This window comes from Octodon degus, unplaced genomic scaffold (genome assembly GCF_000260255.1).
Source record: "Octodon degus isolate 3935 unplaced genomic scaffold, OctDeg1.0 scaffold00027, whole genome shotgun sequence".
NCBI lineage: Eukaryota > Metazoa > Chordata > Mammalia > Rodentia > Octodontidae > Octodon > Octodon degus.
Window position 1 is genome coordinate 3,080,164 of NW_004524603.1, and position 22,094 is coordinate 3,102,257.

At 54.4% G+C, this 22,094-nt stretch overlaps 1 protein-coding gene across 3 annotated transcripts in view; it reads right to left on the reverse strand.

Moving 5' to 3' along the window:
* Positions 1 to 22,094, reverse strand: part of Dpp6 (dipeptidyl peptidase like 6) — an 840,304-nt gene that overhangs the window by 397,735 nt on the left and 420,475 nt on the right. Inside the window, exon 1 of one of the 3 annotated variants that reach the window (XM_023712909.1) lies at positions 16,600 to 16,746. The exons of the other annotated variants lie outside the window; for them this stretch is intronic. Coding sequence (XP_023568677.1) covers positions 16,600 to 16,656 — 57 coding nt within the window. The 5' untranslated portion in view covers positions 16,657 to 16,746. Of the gene's footprint in view, positions 1 to 16,599; positions 16,747 to 22,094 lie in introns of those variants that run through there. 3 annotated transcript variants of the gene reach the window in all.

Here is a 22,094-nt window from a genome sequence, read left to right on the forward strand (position 1 = left end):
ACTTTCAGGGCTGGGGAGATGGCTGGGCAGTCCAAGTGCCTGCCTGCTGAGTGCAAGGACCCAGGTTTGATCTCTGGTACTACATACGTGCAGGCCCCATAACCCCTGGCATGCTGTGCCAGCTACTGAAAATGGGCATGACTGCACACGCCTATAAACCCAGCGCTGGGGAGGCTGAGACAGGAGGATCGCTACAAGTCCAAGCTGTACAGCAAGATCCTGTACCCAATAAAAAAATCAAGTAATCAAAGATTCAAAAAGGACACAGAATTTCAAACCAAGATGACAGGAAATGCAACTGTTACCTCCACAGTCCTTGCTCAGAAGACCAGATGTAGGCATGCAAAATTGGCCAGAAAAAGTTTAGCATTAACTGTTCCTTTCAATAAACCAATAGAAATTAGTAGCACAATTATCTCAGCTATCAAATAGCTATATATATTTCCCCCTTCCAAGCGCCTTGTAAAGAGATCGCAGGACACAAAGCATAAGGAGCGGCCATCTGGGCTTGAGAGGGAGCTGTGCGGTGGGACCTGGGCCTGGGCAGGGATGAGGGCCAGCCTGGCACAGCCCAGAGAGCCAGAGGTTCCTCCCATGACGAGGCGCCACGAAAGCCACTGTTCGCAGTCGAGGCCCTGAACGCCTCCCCAGCAGGACAGTGGCACACAGCAGCAGTGAACAGTGTGCCTAACAGACTCGCTGGCTGCTGCCCCCTGGGAGACAGGGCCACTCCCTCCCGCCTGGCTTCTAGTCCTCCTGGGGAAGCACACGGAGCTCCCTCCTGGACAAATGCGCCCAGGGCCATGTGAGGACAGCAAGAGCGCACGTGTCCTCCGGCCTGTGGTTTGCACGTCGTGTTCACGTTCAGGAGACTCACAGAAGCTGCCACTGCCTGCCTCGGTGAAAAAGTGTCCTTCGGCCCAGGCAGGACTCGTGCACCTGGCGTGGGGCATGGGGCGCAGCAGCCTGGGGTGGTGGCGCCAGGTGGGGTGGGGGGCCCAATGAAGCAGGGTGGCGGGGCCCCGGGGCTGTGTGGGACAGCACCTGGGAGAGACGGTTGTGTCCTGGGCTGCAGAGGAAGAGGCGCTCTGGAGCTCAGTTCTGAGGGGCTCAGTGAAGCGCGGGCCACGTGAGTGTGAAGCCACCTGACCAGGGTCCTGCGGGCCACATCAGGCGGCAGACACGGCCCTGAGGAGCTCTGTGACCTGCATGGCCGTGAGCTCACGCTCTGTGTAGGCCCCACGAAGTCACCTGTCACCGGGTGGGGGCATGCTCGAGTGCTCCCAGGCCAGAGCCCACACACGCACGCGGTCCCCAAAACTCACTTCTTTCTCAGCCGGGTCTCCCTCAGCCTTGCGTGCAGATAGCTTTTCTTTTCTCTTTTAATGCAGATGACAGACTTAGAGCTCGAGGCACCTGCGCCACCCTAAGAACCAGACGTAAACGCCAAAGACCCTCCCACATCAGAGGCATCTTGGAAGAGCGGACCTCGGGAAGGAAGCAATATCCTTCTGGCTTTATTGTCCAGCTGACAATAGCCCCTTGGGATTAAATGGCATTGCACGTTTTCTCGAGATGTGCACGGATTGGCAGCTCAGTTGGATCTGAATTTTCCTCGTCATTCCCTTTATATCCCTGAGCAGCCACGGCTGTCCCCGAGCAGAAGGACACGAGCTCGTAAAGGTCAAGGTGTGGATTCACAGTGTGTGTGACCCAAAAGTGAGTGTGGCTTCTGAAATCAGGCTGGTAACTTCAGCCTGGGGTCACGGGTCGCAGCCTCCGAAGCAGGTGTGTCCAGCTACTGCAATGCGTGTTGGGGTTCAGACAGCTTGAAGATCCAAGATGACACATCTACTGCCTGGGAACCCCTTTTGGGTACAGCACCTTCTGGTCAGTGGCACTGTCTTCCCATGTACCCTGGGAGTCAAGAGGTTTAATGGCCAGGGACTTTGTCATCTCACGCGGTGTCACTGTGACTTCACAAATCCCGTTCACATGTTCCCGACCACAGGACACCGCCACTGTGCTCCTCAAGGGTAGGGCAGGTGCCATGTTCTAGAATCTACTGGGCTGCCCAACACAGCAGAAAATGGATGGTCAAGCAGGACTGGGTTCACGGCACAGAACAGCACCTGGGACAGAGGCTCAGGTGGAAGGAAACACTTTCGGCATACGCTGTGGCTTATTGAAGAGATAGCTTTCACCAGGATGTGGTGTGGGCTGGAAGTACCAGCCTGTGTGTGAGGCTTGCTCCACCCAAGTAGGAAGAAGAGGGCAGGCCAGCTCTCCCTCAGTTCAGCGCCTTTCCTCCCAGACACAGCACACCCTTGTCGCCACACAGGAGGAGCTTTCTGAGCTCCTGCGCTCCTGGCGGCTGCAGGAGGAGGCCACCGCAAGCCGGCTCCTACTTCTGATCCTAGCAGCAGCTCGAAGGAGGCAGCCAACCACAACAGGTGCAGCAGCCCCGAAGCCTCTCCCAAGCTCCTCACCTGCAGCTGTGGTGGCTTCTCCACGAGCCAGGGCCACCTCAAGGAGGGCAGAGAGATGGCAGGACACAGCGAGGCCAAGGGTGTGCGGATGGGAGGGGATCCGGAGAAAGAGGAGGCAGAGGAAGAAGAATGGCTGAGACCTGGAATGCTCCCACTGGCTCCTCCAGCGTGAACGAAATCATTATGTATCGCATGGAGACACCAGCCAGGAAAAAGAATAAAACAGGTGTACGTCAAAGAAAAAAAAGAGGTGGGAGGAAAGCAGGTTTTCTAAAATTACAAATCCTTGCTGAACACTAACCCAGGGACAGTACAAATTCTATTAACACCACCGCTAAGCCAGCGCACACTGCAAGCTCACTCAGCATCTATATTCCTATTTTTTTCGGAGCTTCGTGCCTAGAAGTACGGTGACCACCTAGTGGGTGCTCGGTGGACACGAGTCCTCAGGGAAAACTGCCTTTTGCTCAAGAAGTTCTCAGAGTATTTCTCAAGAACAAACCAGCTCCAGCTTCTTTGAAAGTCTGGAAAATTGCTATATGGGCCAACAGAGGCTCAAATAGAATCACCACCAGCAGATTGTTCTCTCTCTACTGCGGACTTGGATGTGGCCCCGCCGCCTGGAGGCACAGCCTTCGCCCCGCTGTGGAGTAGCAGGGCTAGAGGGGATGACAGCCGCTCAGGACACCAAGTGCCACCAGACATGAGCTGTACAGGGACATCCAGCTCTGGGCGACATCAAGGCCGAGGCAAGGTGGACAAGGCTGTGTGACTCAGGTGCGCGTACCAACACTCCACGTGGGACAACAGAGTAAAATGCCATGAATAACTTTTATATTCATTTCTGTCGGGCTAACATCTTAGATATGTTGGATGAAATAAGATACAAAATTCACCCCATCTGATTTTGTTTTATTTTAATGTGGCCATGGCTATTAGCGTCTTGTAAATTAGACTACACCGAGAGCTCCCAGTGCATCTTAGTGGCACTGTGCCCAGCACTGCATAAATATAATCTTACTAGTTGACAAGACATTACATTTATGTGAGGAAAATTTAGGAGTTTTAACTTGTCTTTGGAAATAAAAATGTCACTAGCATTGGGGTCAAATAATTGAGCGAGAGTAGTGATTGCTGTATGTTAGTCCTTACATGGAAATAGTCCAGCTGTGATAGGAATAAGTGACCATCAGGCAAATTTTCTGCTTTATAAAATTGGGAAGGCTGTTGGGGAAGCTGGCAGGGCTGTGGCCCTCGCGCCTGCAGGCCAACAGCCTTGGGGTACATCTCTCCGCTGGACACAGTAGTCCCCTAATGCTGCTGCCAGCCCTGGGGTCACCCAGCACCACTGAGAGGTGACCCCCCAGAAGGAAAGGAGGACATAATGGAGTACCCCGTGCTGCAGGCAGGCGTGCACCTCTTGCTCCTAACTGGACACAAACCTCGGGGCAGCGCCCCCACGTGGCCGGACGCCCTCACCCACTTTCTTTCCCGGGGAACATGTGAGCTCCTGCAGATGAATGGGACAGCTGGGGTCACGTGGCTCCTGCACTGCACCCACAAACAGAACAAAGAAGACATCCTGGGTAGCCAGGGGGCAGACATCTGCCCTCCACTCCTGGCTTGCAGGTAGAAGTCTGCCTCTGGCCTCAAATTCTGCCTCTGCCTCAAATGGAGAGGCTGTGGCTCTCAGAAGAGGCCTGTCAAGGACTTAGCTGTCCAAGGCACTTTGTGGGCGCACACAGCATTTGCAAAGATCCTTCAGAAAGGTGGTGCTCAGCTCCTTGGCCTTGGTGGCGGGGGACAGGGAAGAACCAGTCAAGGTGATCCTCAGGGAAGCAACCGCTGTGTGCCGCAGTGAGCTTCTGCCCCAGGATTTCTCACACGTTCTCTGTGAATGGTTCCATGCCTTCAGATAAGGGATCTGAGGCTACAAATCAGGACGATCCCAAAGAGTCAAGTCAACATAAAGACTTCAGATATTTTAAATATGATGTTTAACTTTTCTGTATAATCCCCAAGCTTAAGACACTGGTCAGCTCAAAACCTACGCGACCTAAGAGGCTCCTGAGCTCCGTGCACTGCACGCCTTGCACGCTCTTCCTGAGCTCCGTGCACTGCACGCCTTGCACGCTCTTCCTGAGCTCCGTGCACTGCACGCCTTGCACGCTCTTCCCACTACCTGTTCGTGGGCAGCACCTGGCCGCCCCAAGCCGCCCAAGTGCCCAGCCGGCCACTCAGCACACGCTGAATTTCCTTTGCTTTAGTGTCATCTTGGACTCAAGCACTGTCTCTTACTTCAAGCATAATTTCCTCATTCAAGCAAAGACAACACAATTATATAAATCTGAAATTTTTCAGCAGAGATATTACCAAACGAAAACACTCTAATAGAGAAATTCTAATCACAGCCACTCATTACAGGGGCCATCATTCTTCAGAATCTGAAATTAGCCGCCTAAGACCCGGCTTCGAGTGAGGCTTTAATGCATCGGGGTCGCACACGGCACTACACCAGCGAGCCGTCTGACCACCTCTGAGAGAGGGAAGCAAGCACCTAGGATGCAAACAAGCTCTGACAACTAATAAACCACCCTAAGACTCCGATACCTGGGCATAACCACTCTGCCACACACAGGGACGGATTCCGCAGGCTAAGTGCTGCAGCCGCAGCTCCTGAGTGGTCCAATGGCCAGCACAGGACCAGCGAGGGACCATCAGGCCGCCCGGCCAGGGCAGCGACACCTTCAGAGCAAGCACTCTGCTTGCCTCTGGCAACCAGTCCGCAGCCTCGGGGGGTTGGGGGCCAGGGAGGTGGTAGACAGTCAGAGCCCCGACCTGGCTCCATCAGCATGACCACTGCTTCGTGCGTGTGTGCTCACAAGGTGAGAGCTAGTGACACTCACAGTTGGTAAGTGGAGCTTTGGCCCAGTGTGGAAGCAGGGCCTCGTCTACAGCGTCATCGGGGAGTTCACACCCAGGCCCTGGAAGCCAAAGCCGGTTTCACATGACCCCACAGTTTCACCGGCTCCTCCCTTTCTCTGAAAGAAAGCATCTCACACTGTCACCCATGTGAGAGCTGTCACCCTATCACCTGAAATCCCCTCAGACTGCACTGTCTCAAGGAAAAGCTCATCAGACTTCCCCAAGAAGCAGGGTGAACAGAGGAAACCAGGACAGATGGTGCAGAAAGCTTTGTTCCCTAAATATTTTTTTGTTTTGTTTTGTTTTGTTTTTTAAGACTGTCTCACTATACAGTGAAGGCTGGCCTTGAATTTACTATGTAACCCAGCCTGGCCTTGAACTCATGGTGATCCTCCCGCCTCAGCCTCCCAGTGCTAGGATTACAGGCAGGTGCCACCACGTGTGGCTTCACCGTGAAGCTTGACCCACTGCCTGGTTCTCCTCGGCACCGGCCGGCCCTTGGAGGCCCTCAAGTGAGAAGAGGAGCCCAGACGCCAGATGTGGCCTCTAGTGACCGCGTCCCTGTGCACGCTCTGCTCAGTGTCTTGTGGGTCAGCACAGTCGGTAAGTGCGTAGATGCCATGGCTGGGAGCCCAGCACGACTGAGCAGGGTCCCCACATCGGGAGCAAGCAGCCCAGGGAGAAGCAGGAGGCAGACACAGGCCGCATGCTGGGGAAGGACGGGGGGGGGGGGGGGGGGGCGGGGCTGCTGGCACCAGGGAAGCTGGGGTCCCACCCGGACGTGCTCAGTGACTCACTTGCTGAATACATGGATAAAGTCGAGGCGCTCGGTTTGGGGGTCAGTCAGGGGAGGAGGCTCGGCGAGCGGGAGCCGTGCAGGCGGCCGTGAACTCGCTCAGCACGCGGCTCGAAGGGTTGGTCGGGCGCTGCGCACGCGGTGGGGTTGCCACGAGGGGCGGTTTTGTGTCCCCCGGAGTGCACAGCTCGGCATCAGGGAAGGTGAAATGGGTGCCCTAGTGAGGTCGTGAAATCCTCCACCGACGGTGGCTTCGTCAGCAGTCAACAGCCCTCCCCCAAAGGCAGAGTGCAGCGACCCAGGCTGGAGCCCCTGCGCTGAGGCTGGCAGGGCAAGAACCACAGAGAGGGTCTTGCCCCTATGCTACAGCTGCCCTCTAGGGACACAAATCCACAGAATCCTAATTTTGACTTTTAGAGCAATACAGAAAATGAAAACGATCAGGATGCCTTCTCTTCTGCCGGCGCCATTAGCCACCGCTCAAGCATGAATTGAAGCTGTCACCCTGCACACTTTGCCCCTCCTGCCGCACAGTCACATCCCTCCAGCCTCTCACCAGCAGACACGGCTCACAGGTCCGCTGTGGAGCACGGTGGGGTACCCTGCCCTTCTCCCTGGCTGCTCCCCCACCTGACCAGCTGCGGGCCAGCTCCCACCCAGGCGTTTCCGGGGCTTAGCCAGGACCAGCACATGGCTTCGCGCATTTCTTCCGATGTGTCTTGCACTGCGCCTCCTGTTGTGGGGCTGCTGCTCCCCTGGGAGCTACAGACCGGAAGGACAGGCTGTGAGAAGAATGGTTTTCACTGAGCAGATCCGCGGCTCTCATCTGATCGTCCTTGAAAGGGATCCATGCGCCACGGTTGTCGACCCACATACTTCTGATTCCATTCAAGTTCGTGAAGAAATGAAGGTCCAGATGTTTCAGCATCTGGAACCCTGCTGCACCAAAGCCGCAGCGCGTGCAGGTGAGCGGGGCCTCCTCTCCCTCCTTGCCGTGCCCAGCTCCTCACCCGGCTGGCTGTACAACAGCTACCCAGGAGGTTACTCATGTGAACGCCGACACTGAAGATTACCCAAGACTCCTTCCCAAGCATGCATAATGTATTAATTGTTGCTTACTGTTAACATTTGGGGAGATAAGCAACTGTTACACCCTCATTTTTTCCTTGTTGCAGAAGTAGCTCATTCAATTACTAATTACTTGAATATGAAAAGTCGCCCAGCCACCTGACGCTCCCGGGGCTGGCAGAGTGAAAAGACAAATTGAGCTGCCTCTACCCAGAAAAGGAGGGCAGACCGCGGCGGCCCGAAGGGCCTGGAGCACTCGCCCTTCCAGCTGGTCTGCAGACGGGGCGCTCTGGCCCTCCTCATCCTTACTTTCCTTTGTACAGCCCAGTTAATTGTGTTTTTTTTTTTTTTTGGTATGTTAATCTTCTAGCATATAATTTTTATCATGTCTCACTGATGATTGCTTGATTTAAAGCAAAAAAAAAAAAAAAATCAATTTTTTTTTTAAATGGTCGGTGTCCTGAATCTGCAATTTGCCTGCTCTGTGATTACGGTAGTCTAAGTCTACTTCCGAGTTTTATTTTTACCAGCGTAAATCAGGCTGCCAAGTCAGGTGTGCGTGTGAGCTGCACTGCCCGGCTCTGGGGCACGCGTCTCCAGACCTTCAGAAACGTGCATTCTCGCGTTGAGGGCCACGCGTAGCTTTCTGCCTTTGGAAAGGGATTTCAGGTACAAAGTCAAAGTCCACATTTGCTAGGCAACCTGGTACGTGCGTGCCGCGACTTGCGCACGCAGCGTACGTGCCGTGACCCGCCCACCCACCTTGTGCGCACCGTGACACGCCCACCCACTGCAGGAGCGCCGTGGCCCGCCCACTGTATACGTGCCGGGACCTGCCCACCCACTGCGTGCACGCCAAGACCCGCCCACCTTGTATACCTGCCGTAGCCCGCCCACCCACTATACTCTCAGGTTTTTTCACGCTCCTGTCCCGACTCTTTCTATTGGGGCCAGGAGATGGCTCAGTAGGATAAGCGCTTCACTGGCAAACGCAACGGTCTGAGTTCAATCCCCAGTTCTGCCAAAAAAAAAAAAAAAAAGTTGGAACAAAAATATTTTCAAAGCAGCTTTTGTTACTGATGTGCATTAACTGTATTATGGCCCAAGACAATTTCTTTTTGCTAAAGTAAAACAAGCAAACAAAAATGATGGGAATAAAGGTGAGCTGGCCACGGGACAGGACCATCAGCCCAGCAGTCAAGGATTTTACGAAGCAACTCTTCTTAGAATGGGCCCACGAGTCCTTTCCATGTGGTGGACATGCGACCATCACCCGGGTAGTGTCGCTGGGTCGGTGCACGCTCTCCGTGCCGCTAAGCGAGGAGACCGAGAGCTCGGCACCGACTCTGCAGACGCGCAGTGCCTCTTTCCCACAGCAGCCGCGACGTGCAGGCGAGTGACCATCTTCCAGGCACGACCCAGGCCAAGCTTGACCCAACCCTTCAGCAGCAGGTGGACCCTGCGCCAGAAGTCGGGGACATCTACGCCGAGCACAGATGTTCCCCAGCCCCCCTCGCAAAGGGTCCTGGGGAGCCAGAGGGGTCTCTCCTCCCCCAGCCCTTGTGGCAAGGCCAGAGAATGACTGAAACACAGGAAGGGGAGCTGCGGGGCACCAAGGCTCTGTCTGCCTGCCCAGCTCCTTTCATTGGTCAGCCTCCTTCCGTGCTGTCCACCGTACAGCTTCGCGTTGGATGAATGGAGGCTTACGTTGCTTACAGACAGCAATTCTAATTCTCTTGTGTTTTTCTAGAGACAACTCTCTCGGCCTATTTTTAAAACATGCAGAAGTTTATGCATGTGCATGTGCCCTGTCTTAAAAGTACTTGCTGCTTTTAGGTAAAACTTGATTTTATTAGTGAAGTTACAAGCGTTTCAGCTTTCTGGAAACCAGAAACTTGTGGGTTCTCTTTGTCAAGAGACCTCTAGACATCAAGACGTGTCTAGCTTAGATAATCACACTCACAAAATGATCTTCTCATGCCCACGGTACTCCTCAGTTTTCATAGATGTCCCAAATCCCCGTCTTGGGCCGGAGGCTCCCGCTCGCTCATCCACACCCGAGCCGGCCGTCACGGCTTCCCCTGCTCATTTCCTGCCGGTTTCCAGTGCTTCCAGGTCACCGCTTCCGGTTCCTCTGCCCCGGGAATTACCTGAGTTCTTTCTTTCCCACGCGGCCCATCCCAGTGCCTCCAGCTGAGGCCACACAGAGCAGGGCCTTCTCTCTCCTGGCTTGGAGCCGCTCCTACCCAGCAGCCATTCCTCCCACGTGGGCTCTCTTCCTCCTGGTACCAATTTAGCAGAATAAAAACCTTGCTCCTGCGTGACGCCTATCCAGAGAGCAGACAGGGCATTCTGCAGGCTACTAAGATTAAAATGCGTTTACCTTTGACCCTTTCGGGGACCAGATCTCAGATACAGAGCTAGGCTCATCATTTTTCAGTTCCTGCTGTGAATACTGTAAAAACTTCAAAGAGAGAAAAAAAAAAAAAACCCTTTTCTAAAATTAAAAAAAAAAAAAAATCACGAATGTTTCCCACTCATTTCCAGACACGTGTTACTTCCATTCAAGGCCACTTCTGTTGCCCGTAGGTTTACAAAAGCAAAGGAAATTGAGACTCTGGCTAGGATCTTCTGCTGGGTTGTGACATCTGCTCAGAGGGTTCAGGCGGTCTTTTTAAGAAAACAAATTTCATCATCTGCAGGAGGCATCAGGCCAGCTCAACAGAAGGCAGACCGTGGGGACCTTGGGGACCTTGGCCACCAGATTCTGAAGAAAGAGCCCCCAGCACCTTGGTTTCCCCTTTGTTTCGTCTGCAGACGTACCCCGCGCTGCTGCCTTCCGTACACAGAGGAGCACACACAGACCCTCCTCAGGTGTCTCTATCCCAGACTGACAGTTGGGCACCTTGAGATGACGTGAGAGTCTCAGGAGGCTTCAGGTTCGGCAGGCAGCTTTTGTGGCGGCAGAACTTAAACGCCATAAAATACTGATCAGATAGCACTAGGGGAATGTTATGCAAGTTGTCACTGGCAATGCCACGCGCCAGCCTTTATCATGTCGGTGACGTGCACAGTGAAGCCAGGGGTGGAGGACGGCGTGCAGAATGCGGGGGCATCTTGGATACCACCTCTACAAGCAGGTGGCACTGCCAGGGGGGATGCAGGGCTCAGACTTCCCGTTGGCACTCACGGCGAGTCTGTTGCGATAAGACCTCCTCAGGAAGAGAAAGCAGCAACAGGCTCCCTTATGTGCCAGAGGGAGTCGGATTGGGAAGGAGCAGTGTCGAGGGCACGCTCGGACCCGCAGGCGATTCCGGGAGGACCAGGACTGCTCTCCTCCACTTAGCTTTTCACCAGGAACTTGACTACTGTGACGGCCTAAACCCAGACTCGTAGCATAAGTGTCGCCATAATAAACTTTAGCTGACCCTGGAGTTGTAAAAACAAAGCTACGGGCAAAACGAGTAACCATATGGAGAAAATACACCCTGAGAAAATGCTGATCGTAAGCAACAACAGGAAGAAAAGCAGCCAGATGTATAGCAAAAAAATCTAGCTATTTGACAAGCAGGATGTATTTCATATTTTCTTAGTATTTTTTCCTCCTCTTTCTATACTCCTCTTGTTCTCTGTTCAGGGCCGCTCACTTGGACTCTGAGCCGGGTCTATGCTGATGGTCACTGAGCTCAGCTGCTACAGGCCTTCAACTCTTAATTGGCTACGTAGATTCCTATATTGATTACGAACCCACAACAACTGCATAGCCTATCGCTTCTTCCTCTGGCTCTGCTAGAACTCTGTGCCTAGAATCAGAATCATCAGAAGCTCCTCTGGGTTTCAGCCCCAGCAACTACTGGCATGACATGTTCTCTGTGAGTGTCATGTTTATGTCACTCAATGCACTGTTCCTAGTGATTGAATTTGCCTCCGTCATTTAGCAAGACCCAGGCCGTGAGCACGGGTTGCAGTTTGAACACAAAGAGCCAATTGTGAGCAGACCCTTGCGTGCCCCGAGTCCATGACGGTAGCACCCAGAAAGTTGAGGGCACAGAGGCAGAGGAAGAGGAGCGGAAACTCTCCAGAGTAAGCCCTTTCCTGGGGCAGCTGCATGTTGAGACTTCTCCCAGCCCTCTCTTTTTGGGGCAGCCAGGAGGACTCTTAGGACACAGCCACGTGTCATCTCACATAGGGCCGAGCTAAGCTCCCACCCCGACTGACACCAAGACCATGGCTAACCCAACCTCAAATGAACTTCAGACAGCACCACTGGTGTTCACTGTGCCTCTCCGTACCCGGCGCTGTCTTGAACTCACAGCCCCTGTTGCCAGGTCTTCCCAGAGCGAGGCCAGCCGGCAGCCATGAAGCTCCGTGGACGCTTGCGTGCAAGCACGTCTCCCACAAACTGTGACGTTCCCTCGCTTCCAGAAGCACAGGCCGGCCACTCCCCTCTCCCATCCAGGTTAGGGGATCAGGTCTCCTGCAGGGACAGGTCCCTTGGTGCCACACACAGGCATGGGCTCATGTCAGCAGGACGATGCCACGACTCCTCAGGAGGCAGAAACTGGGCACTGCTCATGGCCTGATGAGCCGCCGGGTGGTGCCTGGTGAAGGGCACCCTCTAGCTTTCAAGGTCCCCTGGTTTTCCCATGTGTACCCGAAGGTCCAGGCTAGTGCCACCCCTGGAAGTGGCAGTACTGGGCATGAGGGTGGGGTTAGCCTCCAGACAGTGTCACCGCAGTGCAGTAGAACACCTTCAGTACGCTGAGAGGACCTTTAGGAAAGAAGAAGAAGCTGCCTCCCATGGTTTTCGGGTGGGGCTGCACCAAGCTGGGGACCTGTCCTTCCCCTAAGCCCCAGCATTGCCTAATCCTTCATGGGGTACCAAGTGGCACCTGGGCTTGGCTTGTTTAATGGATGGTATGACATGGGCCCCAGAAGACTGAGCAACACCCCTAGGACCCCAGAGCGAGCTGACTGTGGCATCAAGCTCGTCCTTCATTTTATCTCTGCATTATCTTTTTCTGGTGGTGGGACATCCTCTCCTAAGGAGCAGCCACCCTTCTTTCTCCCTGTCATCTTTCTGCACCTGGACTCTGGTGCTCACAGGCTCGGGGGCTCTATCCTGTGCTCTCCGTAGGACGCCCATAACATCTGCGTCTTCCCTGAAGCCCTTTGTATGTCCCACTTGCATCCCTCCTTTTCTTTGTGCTCCAAGTTCCTAAGTAGGTCTGAGCAGTGTTCAGAAACAACCCCAGGAACCTCTCACTCCTGTCTGTACTCCGTTCCTCCAGGACATGCCCACATTCAGTCTCAGATAACTCAGGTCAGGCACAGAGCGGAACCTAACACACAGGTATACAGTACCAGCAGCCGAGGCCCTGGGTGGGAGTTCTGAAAGGCTGGCATTTCTGCCACGGTTGCCAGCACATCCCGTCTGAGCTTCGTAAAGATGAGTCTGGTTTCTCTGAGTTTCCTTCAACCTGTTTTTTCCCCTTCTAATGCCATCTTACCTTAAAGGGAGAGGCATCGCAGGGTCTTTCCCTTAAACAAGATTGCATAAAAAATTTAGCTCTCATGATAGTCTGAGCCAGATACTGTCTCATATTAAATGTTACTGTTACAAGAAGCAAGCGTTGGAATGCAAGAAAGAGCACGGGGTGGAGGGCCTCTTCTTGGTCCGTCACCTATGGCCTTCAGGACGTCACGTGACCTCCTGGAATGCGGCGCCACCTGCGCTTTCCTGTCCTCTCTGTTGAATGTGTTCTTTATAAAATTCTACTTATTTCAAGCAATTCTCCTACGATGACATTAAAAATGTTTAGACTAATAACGTATCAGTCAATACGAGGTCCTGGAATCTGAGACAGAACAGGTGGACACACATGGCAGGGGTTACGAGGACAGGTCTGCTTTCAGGAGACAGAAGCGGCAAGAGAATGACGCCTGCACTGCCAGGCATGGCTCTGACCTGGACTCCCAGGTGTCAGGAACTTCAGCTGTGAGTCCAGTCCGCATACGACAGAAGAGTCACGTTAGCAAACAGCATAGGCCACTTCCACATGAGTGTGTGTACGTGCGTGTTAAGTGTGTGTCTGTGTATGTGTGTGCCCATGTGTGTGCGCATACACAGCCACACACCGAGATGTGCAAACAGAGCACGTGCCAGTGAAGTTTGTCCTCGCTTCAGAGTTGAGTGACAAAGTCTTATAGCTCATTGGAAAATTCCCGGATTCATCTGCCTTTTCATATTCAATAGCATTACTGATCCCTGTGTTCCAATTTTAAATCCTCTGAAGTGGGGCGAGCATATGCTAAAACAAATTTGAACTTTTTTATTCTAAGTGGAAAAATCCCTGAGTTGGGTTGAGTCCCTGAGGGAGTGCACAGTAAATCTGAGGAAAAGGTCCTTGGTTTTCCCGGCTTTCTCTGCTGGCTGGCTCTGTGCCTGGAGGTCAAGGGTAGCGGGGGTCAGGCCTTCTAGAAGAGGATGTGTCACCAGGTGCCAGCATCCTCATCCTCAAGCTGGCTTCAGAGCCAACGAGAGTAATTTACCAGGCTAAAAGACATTATTCCCAAATACCATGGGTGCTTAATAATGCAATTAAATGGAAAGATTATCTAGGAATTTATTCCCCCCTTTTCTCTGATGTGTTTATACAGTATCTCCTGGAAAACAAAACCCAAAAAAAGTCTCCACATATCCATCTAATTTTGGTACTTATTTTAGCCAAATGGGGAAAAAACCCAGAGTCATCTCTCACTAATGGCAAAATAGTTGGTTTCATATGTTTTCTTAATTTTTCTTGTTGATTTGTGGGGGCCCCCAGCATAGAATTCCATCTTCCCATCAGCCCCAGTGCTGACTGTCAAAGATCAAGGCCAGTGAGGGGCAGTGACACCTTGGCTGGCTTGATGTGAAGAGAGGCTGTCCACTGAGGCCCCAGGTACTGCCCGAGACCAGTGGGGACAGGTGTCGGACTGAGGTGAGCCCCGGCCCCCGGTTAGTGCCTCCCACGTGAGGCACCACCAACCTGGAGCTTTTCACAGAGGCAGCACGTGCAGGCCTGGAGATGGTCATTCATTAATCTCATTAAATAACCCCAGCTCAAGCCACCAGCCATGCCACAAACCAAGAATCCTGTGTCTCTCCTAAAACATCCAGACCTCTTTCCCTCAAAGCTTCCCTATGATTTCCACCAGCAAAAGGAAGAAAATGAAAGGGAAAACGGGAATCCTTCCGGGGCTGTGCATCAGAACACACAGACAGGCCAGTGCTTTCAGACAACTAGGAATTTTATTTTAATATTCTAGTTGCTCTGTTTTGGGCAGCTAAGATCTTCTAAAGCTATGTGTGCAGTTAGATTGATGTACATACACATACACACACACACACACACACACACACACACACACACACACGCTATAGATACTGCTTCTCCTATCCTAGCCTGCTGCTGGCTCTCTCTGTGGACCTCAGGGGGTGGGCTCAGGTTTTTCAGGGCCAAGAAGATGCCACTAGAGAATGGAGGAAAAGGACTTCTCAGCTGCATGTGACAAGGACAGCTGCCTCTGGATGTCCCACCTGCTGTCTGGAGCCACGCTGCCTCAGGACGGCAGTCTGGACTGGCTTATGTCTTCCACAGCAGAGGCAGGTCAAGGACAGGCAGTTTCTAGAGATCAGGAGGTGTGGAATCAAGCCGAGGGCTTACAGTCCTGCACACCCACACCCTCGTGAACCTCTGTCATATTTCTACATGCTAAGGCGTCAGGCAGAAGACCAGGAAGACTGCACAGCAGCCCGACACTTCCCTTATAGATACAGATGGGCCTGTGTGCTCCGGTCCCTAGGTTCAGATCCATGAATACCAGTGCGCTCTTCTTATAATTATTACCTCCTTCCCAGCTCAGGAAAGCTACCTGAGTCCTCGCTCAAGCTTGCAAGCCCCGACAGAATTTATTTCATACCCAGAGAGGGCAGGGAACTAAAAGGAGGCCAATTCAGTTACAGGATGTTAATGTAGGTGGAAATATTTCTTCGCTGAGCAAATATCCTATAGAATTCTTAAAACAGGGTTTGATTTCTCTATTCTGAACCCATCAAGCAACAGTGAATGTTAAGCCATATGCAAACTCTTATGCCAGTTGTAAATAATTTTAAGATTCCCATATTTACAAATCTTCTCCCCAGATGAAATGGGATTGCATTTGCCTTCTTTAGGTGGTGCTGGTAGAAGATGGTTGCATTTTTATCAAAAACTTGACGATGGAGAAATGACCCCCCCCCCCCGAGCTCTCCCCACAAACATGGCCAAAGTTGTCTTCCTGTCTGCGCTGAAGAGTTGATGTGGGATTCTGCCACACAACAGCCCGCACAAGGCCTTGCTTCCCTGAACTCTAGAGGTGTCTCTCTTCGCTGCCCAGGTCCCAGCAAAAGCTACCTGAAGACAACCCTAGCACACAGAAGGGCAATCGGCTCATGCTGTTGATTTTCTAGGCTCGGGCAAACTGCTCAGAGAATCCGGCGGTGTCTCCCAGGGCCTATTTTAATGATCTGCCTGAGGTGGGTGAGCAGCGAGTGACAGACAAGAGCCCTTCGGATCCTCTAAGCAGGGAATGGCAGCGTCTCCAGGAGGGCCAGACCGGCCTGCAGGGTCCCACTCACTCCCCAAGTGTGCCAGCCTTGCCTGCAGAAGGTGGGGCGCCAGGGCAGAGGCAGCCCCTCTGCACCAGAGCCTCCCACCTGGCCGGCCCTCCTGACCCCTGGCTCCCACCTCCAGCAGCTCACCAGTCCTCAGCAGCGCCCCCAGTAGGCAGCATCTGCTCTGTGAGGGGCATCTCCCTCAGAGTGCCCATGCCTCGCAGGGACAGAAGGGAAGCCGGGTCCTACACACACGTGGCCCCTTCCCCATCTCCATCTCTCAGCAGCAGCAAAGTCCTCTTGGAGCTCCAGCCAAAGCTCTTTATAAGCAACGTTTCCTCATGCCCTTCTTCCCCCAGGTTAGAGAGTAGGTGGGAATGTTTGCGACCAGCAGAGGTGAAAGGAGGGGGCGCTGAAGACAGGCCTGTGTGCACGGGTGCCCACCCAAGTTTCCCTTGCCAAAGGCACTCTGTCCTATTGATACAGCCGGGGCATCCGTTAGAAATAGGAGCGGGGGCGGCGGAGGAGCCGACACCAGCAGCACAGCTTGGTGGCCCAGGCGGGAGCCACAGCCACGGCAAACACCAAAGCATCCAAAGAACACACACACACACACACACACACACACACACACACACGCACGCACACACACGCACACGCACGCACGCACAGCCAGGCATTACCTGCTCCTGCTGTTGCGCGGATTTCCCCGAGGCGCTGGGCTCCTTGGCAGTGGTCATGGTCTGTCCCTCTGTCCTGGGTGCTTGTGGCCGCCCCAGAGCCAGTGGGGTCTGGCAGAGAGTTTGCAGCCACCGGCGTCAGGACGGCAGGGAGAGCGCAGGGAGCGCCAAGCTAGTCCATACTTCGGAAATCGCAGGGTTATTTCGGGGTGCGTGGGGGAGGGCGCCCAGCGGACCAGCCTAGTTCGCTCTTGCTAGCTAAGAGCAGAGAGGATCGGAAGCGGGAAGATGCCTCCACTGCTTCGCGGGGCTTCTCCAATTAGCAACAGCCTCTGCAATCGCCACAGAAACAAAAACTGCTTAGCAACCGGCAGCAGGCGGCTGGGTGCGGGAAGGGCCCAGTGCTGAGATGCCTCCCGCCGCCTCCGGCCGCGCCGCGCACCGCGCATGCTCGGGCAATGCTCTGGCTGGGGCGGGGGACAGAGCAGGGGACCGTTCGGGGGACGCTGGCGGGCCGGGGACGCGCGCCCACGCACCTGGAGCCTCGGTGGCGCGCGTGCCCGGGACGGGAGCCCGTGTGCGTGCTGGTCCCCCCTCACACCTGAGCAGCAGCGCAGCGCGCCAGGGCGCGGGGGCAGCTTTATTGTCCCCGCGGCAAAGTGCGCGGTGCGTTGGGGAGGCCTGGGTCTCTGCACCCCGCAGCCAGACGTGCTTCCCTTGCGCCCAGCGGGTTTGCAGGAGTGGGAGCTGTTGCAGTCTTGGTCTTTGTTTTCCTGATAATTCAGAAAACTTAAGTTCCATATTCAGAGCCAATGAATCTGTATTTCTCAAAGAAATGCGATCTAGACCTCGGGGCATCTTCTGACTGAAGCAGGGGCCAGGAGGAGACCCGGCCTGGGCGGTGCGCCTGCCACATTCAGGAGCGTGGCGGCGGGCGGCTGCAGCTCTGCTCTGGCACCTGAGCACAGGCTAGTGGGTGAGGTCCGCAGGAGGGCACCTCCAGCGACAGCGGCATCAGATGGCACTGTCTCCTGGTCCTCCAGGGGCTGGGCAGGCTGCCCAGCAAGTCCTCAGTGTGACCAGGGCCTCTGTCGCTCCTGCTCTGGAGCCTGTCATGGTGGTAGGCACTCACTGACCAGGGGTGGCCGGGCCACCTGCATACAGGTCACTAGTAAGTCCTTCGGGCCAGGGCCTGGAAGGATTGGTGTTCTTCACACCTGTGTGTGCGGAGCCCTGGGTGGTTCTGAACAAAGATGCCAAATGGGCCTGTGTCCCTTGAGCAGATGCTTAGGAGAAGCCTTCTCACGGCTCCGCTCCACACCAGTGCCCGCCAGGAACTCACCGTACAGAAGCAGAGGACCTGGCAGAGCTGGAGGCATTGGGTCTGCCTTTGGAGCTGACTAATGAATGGAAACCACAGTGTGGGGCCATCCCTCCCCCACAGCCTGCACCTAATTCTACTTCACAGGCTCTTGCACAGGTTCTCAGAGGTTGGGTGGACAGCTGGTAACTCACACGGTTTGGCCAAGAGTGTAAGAAAGAAGCCCCTGTGATCCTGGGGAGGCTTGTGCTTCACTCCACATGCACTAGGCCCAATTCCTGCAGGCCTGGAGCTTCCGGGTGGCTCTAGTGGTGCTGTGGGTCCTAGCCCGCTCATCTCCATGGCCTGCCTGCCAAGATGCATTGAGCACAAGTGGTTATCAGCACTGGCTGAGGGGCAGGTGCCTAGCCCGGGTGGCAGCTCTTGGGGACTTCACAGACCACTGCCTTGTATGTGGAAGGTGCCTGGCACCACCCAGGTCTCACCACTGGCTTCCAAGAGTAGGGACAGCAGCAGACAGAGGAGTGCAGGTAGAAGGCAGAGCCTTTGCTAACCATGCAGCGGTGGTCCACCATGCTCTGCTGTCTACACTGAGGGGTACAGGACACGCTTCCCATTTTACTGCTCAGGAAAAAGCTTAAAATGCTGTTTTCTCACAAAATAAATACAGCTCTACTGCATAATCTGTTCCTATTTGTGAGGTCATGCATGGACTGTCAAGGGAGGTCCCCTTGACTCGGAGATTTCCAAGTCTGCATAACCAGACCCTGTCCCTGGACTCTCCACACCCTGCACACTCAATTCTGTCATCAGAGCCACAAGGTGGGGTGGAACCACTGCACCCACAACCCTTCCCTGGGGCCTCCAGGACTCAGGTCCCCAGATTTTCTGCACCCATGAACCCTTGGAAGGCAGAGGGGAGGGACAGGGAGTGTTGCTTTCCATCCTCGTCAGAGGAGCTGGAGGACATTGCATTGTGCAGCAAGCATGGTGGAGAGCGGAGAGGAAGTGTCCTGTCCTTGTGGGTGGAGTCTAGCGGCCAGGCCCTGAGAAGCAGCAGGACACAGGGTGACAGGGCAGGAGGAGAGGAGTGGGGTTGCACTGAACAGGTGCAAGGTCTTGATTCTACTAGATCAACAAGTTCGAGAGATCTGCTCCACAGCACTGCGCCTACAGCAAATGAAGCTGGAGCTGCATCGTGCAACTAAACACCAGCTACCAGGTAGGTCCAGCGCAGAGTTATTAGCACAGTGGAATTAGAAGGATTGCCTTGTATTCATAATTTAGGTTAGTCAATGTCTCCAGAGGGCAGGTGCGTGGCTTTAGTTTATCCTCGCAGGCTCGAGACGCCTCTTGCTGATGTTCAGCTCAGCATTCCTGGGAGCTCTCAGCACCATCGTTCTTGTCAGAGGAAAGTTCCGCAGTGGGCAAGTGTGGGACACGCTGCTCCAAATGTTGTGGCGATAAAAATCAAATGAAAGGAACATGGAGCTAGAATTCTGATAAGCAACATGTACAAAGGTCATAATTGTGAGGTATGATCGAAACAGGCAGTGAACACGCTGGGTCAGCGCAGTTGAGCACACTCAGAGTGAGCGCCAGCCAGTTTCCCCTTTGCCCATCATTCTTGCTGTGTTCTGGACCAGTTCTTGAGGTTCTCCTTCTTGGGGTGTCTTTAGGAGCTGTGATTAAAAAACGCAATGACTGCCACTGCCAAGCACCTCCCGGGGAAAGGCAGCCTTCTGGGAACACAGCTCTGTCCTCAGCTGCCGGATTCCCTGGCTCCGGGCCGTGAGCAGATTCTGGCTCTTCCCTCAGAGTCAAAAGGAGCAAGAAAGGGAAACCTTTTGGACCAGCTGAGGACACTGGGGCAGCCAAGCCAGCACAACTGAAGACACGCAGGAAGAGGGCTCCAGACCTGCTTCGGAAAGCAGCAGGGATGATGGGACACACATGGTGAAAGCGAGGCGAGCTTTCTGCTGAGCTGCAGCGTGTCTTCACTGTAGTGAAAGCATCAGATGCCTCTTTGTATCGTTTGAGCAAAGCCATATAGTTTCTCAGGGTTTGAGTGAGTGTACTCAGGAATGCGGACAGCGGGACAGGTCAGGGCATCTTCTGCCGCCTCTCCCAGGGCCCTGCCCCAGGAACGCAGAACTGCCATGGTATGTGCTTGGGGAAGAGCCCTGGATGCTGGCTGCCTCAAAGAAGAGGACAGGAGTATCAGGGTCACCTGCTCTTGGGCCAAGTGCTCTGCGTTCAGCACTAATGTAGGAAATCCTGAAAGGGTTCAGTTTGCCAAACTCCCACCAGCCACCACTCAGAGTAAGTGCTCTCAGAATCTGTTTGAGTAAGTACAGAATGTGGCAGCTTCCATTACACATACAAAGGAGTTCCGGCTCCCCCTTTCCTGAAGGACACTGTCCTTGCTATCTGCAAGGCCTAGATGAGCCGGCTGCACTAGGAGATGAGTGGCAGCCCTGGCCACCCCCTTGCTGGGGTTCCCTCCACCCCAGGCTTGGCTTGGCCAGAGCTAAAGCAACCAGGGATGCTGTTCCGCACCATGTTGAGTGAGAACCAGTGACAGGTGAGCTGCTTCCTTGATGACCAAGGTCATTGGGTCTGCGGTCACTTCTAGAGGCCGGGGGGAGGGGAGAGCTGGGTGTGAGAGCGCTGGCACACAACGCTCCAGGCCACGGCAGAGAGGAGGTCAGGGGCCACTGGGCAGCCAGCCTCATGGGAAAGTGTGTAGGGCACCAGGGCGGAGCACAAGTGGTGCCCAGCAGCCCTGGCTGCTGCAAGGGAATGCACACAGAGCACAGTGCTTAAGGGAAAAAATAGGAAATATATCTTCAAACCAATTGAGACACAAAAATGCATTCTTATAAAATACATATTTTGTAAAAATTCCAACAAAAGGTACCTGCCAGCACGCTGCAATGTGTGCCGAGTGCAGGGAGGAGAAAGAGTGATGAAAAGTGAAAGGAGACAGAAAGAAGAGAGGGAGGAGGAGGGCCAGGGAGGAAGAGATGATCCGCTTCCCCAGACTTGCACTGCTGAGGGCAGGGGAGTTCAGCATAGTCATCACCACCAGTGCTGGTCCTGACCTCTTGGCCCCTACGTTGTCGTTGGTCACCTATGCATAAGTAAGAGGGGTCGGGGCACAGTCCGCTGCCCCCATCACTGTGTGTGTGCAAATCCGTCCCCCCCTCCACAGGTCCCCGGGTGTTTGGATGAGGTGCCCCCACACGACCTTCAGGCTCAGAGCCCCAGCTCCTGAGTTCAGAAAGAGTTGCCAGGGTTGATAATTAGCTGTCTAACGCGTGCTGTGCTTCTGAAGGGTTTGGACCTCGTTCAGGCCCTTGGCTACACCCGGCTGCTGGATGCGGCCTCGCTTCATCCCGAGAGGTAAGCCGAGGGCGGCGCTAATGACGCTGCACTATGTGAGCACTGCGGTGTAAAACGCTGTTTCAGCCCCAAGCCGTGTACGTCCCTTCGCGTGGAGCCGCCTCTCCTGCCTCGCCCTGCGCCAGCGGACCCTTCTGGGCATGCAGGCAGAGCAGGGCTCCGCAGTGCCAGGGCCTGCGCCGGCTGGCGGTCGTCCTCGGGCTCCGTGCGCCACCAGATGAGCCTGGTGCGGCAGCTCGGCAGATGTCCTGCCGCTGACTCGTAATGCCCCTCGCCGGTACGCCCGACTGCCCAACCAGCCCTGGCTGGGAGCCCGCCGTGGAGCAGGCTTTCACGGTGCTTGGCGACACGCATCACAGGGCAGCCCAGGCGTCTCCGCATGCATTTCAGGAAAGATGTGCCGGAGGAGGAGTTGCTCCCTGGGCCACCCCTGACGTTCACGAAGAGGATGAAACCTGGGAGGGTTTCGGGGTCCAACGTAAGACAGCATCTCAGGCAAGAGGTCCCCAAGTTTCTGTCCCTGTGATTCATTTCCAGTACACAATAAATCAGCGTGCAGAGGAAAGCAGAACATTTCCAGCGCAGGCCTGTGCCTGCCGCCCAACTGTGCAGAACGCATCTGATTCACTTTGGGGCTCAGCGCTAACGACCTTCAGTTGGCTTCCTGAGCCCAAAGATGCAAGGAAGCAGGAGAACTCTACAATGGTGGAGTTTCTCCAGGAAGCCACTAGGAAAAGAAAAGCACTTAAGAGAGGGCTTGTGAAGTCCCGTG